Below are 9,500 nucleotides of genomic sequence, written 5' to 3'. Positions count from 1 at the left end.
AAGTTGGAGGTCTTTTATAGCAAATTGCTTAATAAAAACACATCTCTTTTCAAACTTGCTTTCACTGGGCAAAATAACAAGTATCATTTTAAACCATCTGCCTTCCTTCACTAAAACAATCAATTTAATCATTGATTGAATTGATAGGAATTCATTTGCCTCAATAAACTGTGTACAAATTATTATATGCTACGGCAAAGGGATTTCTAAGATATACAAATTACAGTCGTTTGTTGAATGAGTACGACTGAGACAACTATTTTTCGTCACAAGTGACCTACATAGTGACGTCATTTTCACATTGTGACGTCACAAAGAAGGGGCAAAACTTTATTCAGCATATGCTATTTAAAGAACTTGTGTATGGTTATGTGTGTACCAACTTTCATTCTAATCTGAATTGTGGTTTTGTAGATATAGAGATAGTTCTAGAACTTTTTGATCACCCCTCGTATTTACAGTTATTTCCAGAAAACATATCCGTTCAGACATGTTATTCTTTTCCTTTTTTTTGTCACAAAATTCTTCATTTGAAAGTTTTCTTTTTATTTCTCCAATGCATTATCAGATATATTTCACAAATGTATTGAACCTAAAATGTATTACGCGACTCTTGAAGCATAAACTATTGAATTTGTTGTTATCTGTTATTTCTTGACTTTTAATTTTAAAAAAAAAGTTTTAGCCTGAGGACTATGACAAAATTGTTTATTTGTTATCAGACGCGTCTGGTGTCTTTTTACAAAATTGCAAGGAATGGTAATTTTTTTAAATTGCTTTTAAAACGCACAAACAAATAGTTCTAAAATAAGAAATGTGCATGAAAGTGTGAAAGACCGCAGAAATTATCATTTTAAATTAAAGCAGGGGAAAACATCAGAAGAAAAGTTTGACATCGAATTTTGGTCTTTCAGGTAAGCAATATGTACAATTTATAAGGTGAATATGGAAATAATTCCCTTTATCTTTTATGCCTGTGGAAATTGTCAGCAATATTGTGTAGAGTAAAATGCATAATCTCTAAAATAAATTTTTAAAAAATACCAAGCAATTTTAAAGGGTGCAATTAAATAACTAGTTTAATAATAAAAATTTATCAACATGTATTTTTTTTTTAAAAAGCATACTAGTCAGATATTCATAACACCTTTTTGACTCCCTTTTGGGATATCTTCTAAAACACGCAATAGTTTGTCTGTTTCTTTTTTTTTCTCTAATACATTACTGATGATTGACATATACATTGGTTTTAAAACTGTTCTTCACAAAGCCTGAAACATAAATTATTAAACCTGTTTTACCTGTTATTTCTTGTTTCAAAGGAAAATTAAATCGGAATTCCCATCTCACTTTATGCAAATAACATCCTTGTCTGGTCTGGTACCTTTGCTCCAAATGCAAGGATAGACAATTTTTAAATTTTAAAACACAAATCCTGTAAATCAAAAATTCATAAACCAGAAATGTGTTCATATTACCGATTCAGAATTCTGCAATTAACAGTACTTGTATTTATAAAATGAAACATCCCTAAACTTTTATGCATAGGGAATATTCCACAAGTTTTGCATTTAGCATTTTTTAAAATACAATTTCCAAAATAACACAAACAAAAAATATAACTTTTCACTTAAAAATATCCTTGTTATTGTAAGCTATGCTCATGACGTTTAACTTTACTGCTACTTTTAAACTTCTGCACAAATTAAGTTTGTATGCTAGTTAAAAGAATTTTGAAAATCTTAGCAAAAATCTGTCAAAATAAATTTTATCCTCCTCTGATCCCTCCAATGGATGTCTCTAAGAATAGTGCAAATTTTCATCATTCATCACTATTACAAAAAAAACTGATTTCTATTTTAGTTATCTTTTAAGTTCTCGATTGCATAGCTAGAATTGATCTGCACATGTATTGATTTTCTACCTGTGTTGCACAACCCTTGAAAACATACTACTGAATATGTCGTTACCCGTTATATCTAATTTCAAAGTGGGTTAATGAAAAGACAATTTGTTTTAGTTCAGAAGATCGTATGTGCCTCTGTTCAAAATGCAAGGAATGTGCATTAAATTTCAAAATTTTAAAAATTTAAAACGCACATAAAAATACTTAGAAAAATACTGCGTAAAATACGGTTTTTACTTCAAACACATACAGGAAATTTTAGGTCAATACTGATTCGGAAGTGTTCAAGGACCCTAACGTAAGCAATTAACATAAATTCTGTATGTACTATAAAATAAGTTTCACTCAAATTTAAAGACAGTACATGTACTTTGTATCCTCCCTGTTACAAAATATGAGTTTAAGTTGTACTATACACTCAGATGACTCAGGAAGTTTACAAAGAATATACCCTAAAAACCTTGAAAATAAGACGGATCAAATAATAAGCTGGTTTTGAAAATTAACCACCTATTTCTTGCATTGAAAATTACTCGAAAATAAGCCTGTTTTGAAAATAAGCCAGTCATGACAATGTCATTTAGGAAAGAAGTTGAACTAAAATGTGTTTCTTTTTTGAAGCTTTACCCAAGCTTAAATTCTCTATTCTAACTTTTTCTTGGAGTAGGAGTACGTTTAGCAGTTGCATTACTAAAAGTTCACTGTTTTAAAATGGGAATTAGACATTGGAACACTTAACTCTTACAGAAGTTTACCTGGATATTTCATTTTTAGAAACAGTGGAACAAGTACGTAGTTCTCAATATATCAATTACAATTTATTGTATTGATAACATGGATAATAAGCTGTGATAATGCTTTCGTCGCTTCCCAGTTTTTTTTGCACTGATAATAAGCCGCGATTTGAAAATAAGACGGTTTTGAAAATAAGACTTACCAAGACTTAAAATAAGCCGCAGCTTATTTTCAAGGTTTTAGGGTATATCAATACTTTTTTTCATTTTTATGCAATTTTAAACAACTTTTAAAAAACAGAACGCAGGTTTGCCTATCTACTAAATACTGTAAACCACCTTTTATTCGCGACGACTTTATTTGGCGATTTGCCAGGGATTAACTAATTCGCGACGATTAATTTTTTAATTTGCTATCAGTTGTTAATAGACACATGCCCTTTCAGGAACGTTTCGCGGCAATGGCGAGGCTTTCGCAAACTTTGCGAACATTTCACGCACGCGAATAAAAGTTGGTTTACATTATGTTTCATAGACTGGTACAGATGCATCTGTGTATAAAATATTTATTACGGTAGTTGTGTTGTTTGTAACCATAGTGAAAGTAAAATATAAATAGTAAAATTCAACCAAAATTGGGGAATTCTGTTTTACATAAGGATCCTTTGTTGACACCATGGCACAGACATTTTTTTAAATTTGAAATCCTTGAGCTGGTGTTTTAATGTTGGAATTAAATGGTTTTCTTCCTAAACAATTGATTAAAGGCCTCTTTTAAAATTATCAAGTTACAGTGGGAATAAATTATCTTTGTCTGAATTATTTAGCAATATTTTATTGCAAAGCAGTTGTTATCAAAAAAGCAACTAAATTACAAATTATTACTATTTTAGTAACTCCATGGACATTGATGATGAGGTGGGATACAAACCAAAACCTGTAAGTTACTACTTATTATTTTAATGGCAAATTTTCTTATTTTGTCGTCAACTTATCTCAAATGTTAAAATTATTTTATATTTATTCAAAGTTATACAAAATGTCTATTTTTACTATCCATTTGATAAAAGACTTATTCTAAGGAATTTTAAACACAGTCCAACTAAATACTGATGCTGACAACATCCTAGTCTTTTTGTGAGACATCTATTATTCATCACTTTATTCCTGATGATATGATAGCTGCAGGAATCGTAACATAGCTTCTAAAAATCACATGATAAAGAAAATTACATACTTATTATTATTTTTACTAATTATTGTTGTTCTTGAGAAAACTTTTCACAGACCTTGTAAAATTTAATAACAACAAAGATCCTGTTTGAATTTCTGTCTGGTTAATGAATTAATGAGGTTATTTTTAACTGATGTATGTTTGATGTACTTGTATAGATTTAAACAAGAAAAAAAATTATAATGGGCTTTTCCGGTGTGAAATGTATTGTTCTTTAAGGGATTCTGTTTATCATGAAAAATTGAAAGAAAATAAAAATTGAAGGCATTTGCCATTTGGCTGAAAATACTGAAAGGTTTAAATATTCTGACGAATTTATTATTTTTTTATATATAAGAAGTGAATTGTCGGATAACGTGATGTTCGTGTACCATTTAGATGATGCGTTTGTTCTGTATGGTACGCTTGTTTTCCAAAATGATTTAAAAGAGATAAAAATAATTTGATCATCCAGTACCATACCGAATACGTTTTGTTGATGAGATAATGCGATTAGATAAGTCGATGGAAAGACAACAACAAATGAACAAGCATATCAAATCAGAACAGAAATAAGGATTTGGCGCCTTGCACATGCTTAATCATAAAGTTTATGTATACAGCAGTATGTACATCTTTCATCCGTTACGAATTTGTGTTCATATTTGCAGCTGCTCCTAATCATAGATAATTTCAGACAATAAAATATTAGTTTTTAATGAAAACATGTGTGTGTGAATGGTCTGTAACAATACTGATCTGAAACAAGAGTAGAATTCAAAAATTTGTGAAAAATCACTATAAAAAGTTAATTTTGCTGAAATGCAATAATAAAGTTCCTTAACCGGTCATGTCATTTTCAATTATTAAGGTTGTCATATATGGTCTGTTCTGTGTACCGATTGCATATCTATGGTTAAAAATTTAGTCCTTTATTTTCAAATTGATCTTTTTTTTACTTAGATTGTACTGCATTGTTTTGACTTCTGTGATGCTGATATGCCAAGGACAGAGTTGGTGGAGCAGTCCTGCAAATGGTCCAACTTGCAAAGCAAATACTTGTAGGGAAACTGACAGTGAATGTGAATGTTCACTCACTATAGACCACCGCCTTACCATGATGACTCCTCTCCCAGGGGCCGTACTTGTCACTCCAAATAATGGGAAATTGGTATATACCAACGATACTGAATTAAGTGATGAAGATGAAGATAACGTGATAACAGCTGATGGAGTTGGTTCTCGCCTTGTAATAGCCGTCAATGGAAGATTTCCAGGTCCAACTATCGAAGCGTACGAAAACCAGAACATGATTATACACGTTCGTAACTTGATGCACACCGAATCTACTACTGTCCATTGGCATGGAATGCATCAGCGTGGAACTCCTCATTATGATGGTGTGGCATTCATAAGTCAGTGTCCAATCTTACCAGGACAAACATTTACTTATAGATTCACAGCAAGTCCATATGGGTCCAGTTTTTACCATGCACATATTGGAGACCAGCGCAGCATGGGATTATATGGAGGGCTCATTATTTATCCAAGAAGTCAAACTGTCTCACAACCACAGCAGGGTTTTACTGTCCTCTTACAGGACTGGAATCACGATGATGAACCAGAAACTTTATATCAGCGAATGCTTAATGGAGTGTATGATATTCCAAATCGAGTTTTATTACCTACTACTCAGTCAATAGATGGGGCTAATTTCAGTCGATTCCAATTTCATTCAGGCCTTATCAATGGTAAAGGTAGGTATTACAGTACTCCTAACTCAAATAACGGTGCTCCACTGGAGATTTTTGAAGTAGAACAAGGGAGAACATACAGATTTCGAGTAATTAGTGCTGCAACGTTATACCCTTTTCGAGTTTTTGTTGAAGGCCATCCAGAAATAAGTGTATGTGCCTCTGACGGTTTTGAAATAGCCCAAGGAACTGGTGCAAATAAAAGAGATATCAATGTTGAATCTTTTATTATTCATCCCGGAGAGAGATATGATTTCTTCTTAAATGCATCACAAACACCACGAACATACCGTCTTGTCGCTGAAAGCATTGAAGTTCTGAATCCAGCACAAGATTACCATGCTGCGGAGGCCTTAATAATATACAGAGGAAGTACTGATCCATATCCACCGTACAGGGCAGCTTCAAACCCATGCCCATGTATAACCTTCAACTGTCCATACATGTATTATCCTTCAAGTACCCAAAGAACTTGTCTCCCGTACGATTCTGCAACCAGCAACGAACCAAGTTATGATTCTTCATCATTAGAAACTGTTTCTGAAACAATGTTTTTTAACTTTGCATTTCCAGGAGAGCAAGGACAAACTCCTGGATCTGTTAATGGACACCAGTTCTTATATCCTACTGCTCCAATTTTAGTTCGGTCTTCAGGTGTTGAGGTTCCATGTTCCAGTGTTAACTGTGGTGATGACTCAATATGTGAATGCACATACTCCGTAAATCTTTCAGCCGGTAAAGTTTATCAGTTTGTCCTTACCAATATAGGCGGAGGAAGAGGTTGGTCCCATCCAGTTCATCTTCATGGTCACTATTTTTTCGTATATAAAATAGGATTTGGATCATACGACCCAACTTCAGCTAGTTTTGTCGACCAAACTTCAGATATCATTTGTCAAGGCACGAGAAATTATTGCAATTCTGCTAACTGGAGAGATACTACCTGGCGATCAAACGCCCGGCTAATTTCAGACTTAAAACTAGATAATCCTCCCGCAAAAGATACCATTATCGTTCCTACCGGGGGATACGTCGTAATAAGATTTAAGGCCGATAACCCAGGAGCTTGGTTTTTTCACTGCCACATCGATGTTCACAACACCAATGGTATGGGAATGGTACTTCTAGAATCTTCTAATCAATATCCAGCAACTCCGGCCAACTTTCCTACATGTTGGGAAGCGGAGGGTAAGTTTTCTCTCGCATACTGTAAAATCAAATATTTTCGTGGGTCAAATTTTCGTGGTTTGAGGAAAAACTCTTGGTTCGTTGGGATTTGATTTCGTTGATGTAGAATTGTTGAGTAGATATGTATGTCAGGTTTTTACATTTCGTGGGTCTCTTCACACCTCGAAAACAACAAAAATTAAAATCCCACGAAAATTGCGATTTCACAGTAACACTCTCTTTTATCCTTCTGGCAATATACGTCGTTAATTCTAAGTAAAAGTCCAAAAAGCTTAATTCATGGACTTCAACAACAATTTTATGTACTGCACTCGAATTCTCTTCTGCACCAACCAATATTATAAACTACACAAATTTTATTGTACTAATACCTAAAATCATTAATGTTTTAGCTCAAAATAGTTCTCTCGGGAATATTAAAACGGATCTAGAGTATATCATAGGTAAGTAAAGTTATTTTTCATTTGATTACTTTAAATGAGAACAGTATGTCATTAGCTAACCATAATCTAAAACGGCATGCAAAATAGCCTTAAAATTAATTGAAAAGATTAAAGATATACGTTTATCAATATTGTGATATTAACGAATTTCTCTTTTATTCATTCAAGGTGTAATGTCTGCATTGATCATCATCAGGGTTTTTGTACATTGAAGATTGCAACTGATTTGTTCCAACCTAATTTATCCAAAAGGATCAAATTTGATAATTATTTGAATCTTGACTATTCTAATGTACTTTTAAAATACATGTATAATGATCTCTACATGTACATTACTGCCAACTTTAATCCAAGGCCAGTTTGAATGAAAAAGCAAGGGTCGATATATTCGTTTCTTACATATAGATTGATTCAATTGTATATGAAGATATTTTGAAATCACTTTTTATGCATATCATAGAAGTTTGTCTTTAATTAGATAAAATACTATTTTTAACTTTTAAACAAGTTAAAATGAAACAATTCCATACCTGTTTTGATCGTTTGATCGATGTACTATAATGGGTATTATATTGTCTGACGTTTTTCTTACTGATTGTTAGGCCATTATTATTCTCATAAAGTATTGTCGATCATGACAAGGAGCACATGACAGGAGTGACCGGTCGACCTGGGATCCTCACTCCTCTATTGCACCTGATCCCACCTCTTTAGTACTGTTCGTTATTTTCATATATTCCATTGTTTAAACAAATTAATATATGACAAAGAATCTAGAATTGATATGTCTTAATAAACTATTACCTGTTTATAGTAGGCATTAACTGTTACCATTGACTTGAAAACAGGATATAATTGCTGAAGGTTTCCTTCTCGAAACAAAAGATGAGTACTTTGATCGATATTTTGCAAGGTTTATTGGTTTTATTGATACCTCTCGAAGCCTATCTTCAGAACAACAGGTCTGATCTGCACTAACTAAATCCATTTCTAACATTTTGTCATTTTTTCTGCAGTATTTTTGATGTCAAATATGCAGCTCATATTGATTTAATGTTTCATTAAAATTGAATACTTGATGCACCTTTATTATAGAAGTGATACTTGTGTGTTGTTTGCATATTTCATCCTTTTTTCTGTTTCCTTTTTACAGACCATATTCAAAATTAAGTGTGGATGTGAAAATATATTTTTAAAATAAATTCGCGAAAACAATTTGTTTCCTAGTACTGTAGTTGATTTGAATAAAATTAATAAAAATCACAAGTCAGTTTTGTTTTTCAACATACTTCTTAAATCTATTTGCATGTATATTAATATTTAGGCATTTTTCATTTGGATCCTTCTTCTTTCGCTACATGCTTGCTCCTCGGGGGTCCTTAATTGGCCTTATAATTTTTTGTATCACCCTAAATAGAACTTTGATCTCTTACTGTAACAAATACTCTATCCCCCTCTTTACAATGACTTGAACAAATTCTAATTTACATGTAAAACATAGTGTTTTATTTTCAAGCCCAGTACATCTCTTCAAGAAACTCTAAAAACAGTCGCATGCACATTTTAATATTTATTGATTATAATTTTCCTCTGAAATAGGGTTTAATATTGCATTTGAGAAGACTTTATTGCCTTCAGTCATAGGTGATGTTTTGGAAGTTGGTTGAAATTAGACCTGTGGTTCTAGAGAAAAGATTAAGAAATAGAAAGACGGATGGACTCTGGACAATTCTAATAATTAGAAATGCTCACATAATGTTATATTTCAGCTGATTATAACTTATTAAGAACTCACTCATGTAGAATTCAGAACAGATATCATTGTAACAAGCTTTTTATATAAAAGAAATGAACATATGAAAATCTTTTTTTCAAACCATTAATCTTAAATTGAAATTAAAATCTCTTCAGTTCAAAAGAAATTTAATTCCTATTTGATGCTGTTATATTTTTTTACAAGTGCAGGTCAATCTTTTATTGAAATAAAAAATAAAAAAGCGCACTAAATGTGCACTGTCAGTGCAAAATGGATATGTCAATGTGCATTTTAAGATTACAAATTTTAAAACAAGTCACAGGCAGTCTTCCATAAAAAGTATAAATCAAGTTAAATTGAAATTTTCAGGCTCCTTGTTTCATGCAATAAAGGTAGCTTTCATATATTATAGTTTTTTGTTATATGTTAAAGTTTACAACAGTATGTTAATATAGCACCAAAATTAGCTTTGTATCTTTCTTAACATGCTTTACAAAGGAAAAAAA

The 9,500-nt window shown here is 32.0% G+C and overlaps 1 protein-coding gene across 1 annotated transcript; it reads left to right on the top strand.

Annotated features, from left to right (window-relative positions):
* Positions 1-839: 839 nt before the first annotated feature.
* Positions 840-8,251, top strand: LOC134228420 (uncharacterized). The gene is made up of 5 exons (XM_062710073.1): positions 840-914; positions 3,534-3,579; positions 4,817-6,795; positions 7,188-7,238; positions 7,407-8,251. The coding sequence occupies exons 2-5, from the start codon at positions 3,551-3,553 to the stop codon at positions 7,448-7,450; spliced, it is 2,103 nt and encodes a 700-aa protein (XP_062566057.1). The 5' UTR covers positions 840-914; positions 3,534-3,550; the 3' UTR covers positions 7,451-8,251.
* Positions 8,252-9,500: the final 1,249 nt, after the last annotated feature.

Source organism: Saccostrea cucullata, unplaced genomic scaffold (genome assembly GCF_032062105.1).
Source record: "Saccostrea cucullata isolate Sc308-1 unplaced genomic scaffold, CSIRO_AGI_Scuc_v1 ctg333, whole genome shotgun sequence".
NCBI lineage: Eukaryota > Metazoa > Mollusca > Bivalvia > Ostreida > Ostreidae > Saccostrea > Saccostrea cuccullata.
Note: the sequence above shows the minus strand (reverse complement) of the source record. Positions and strands in the feature narration are given on the sequence as shown.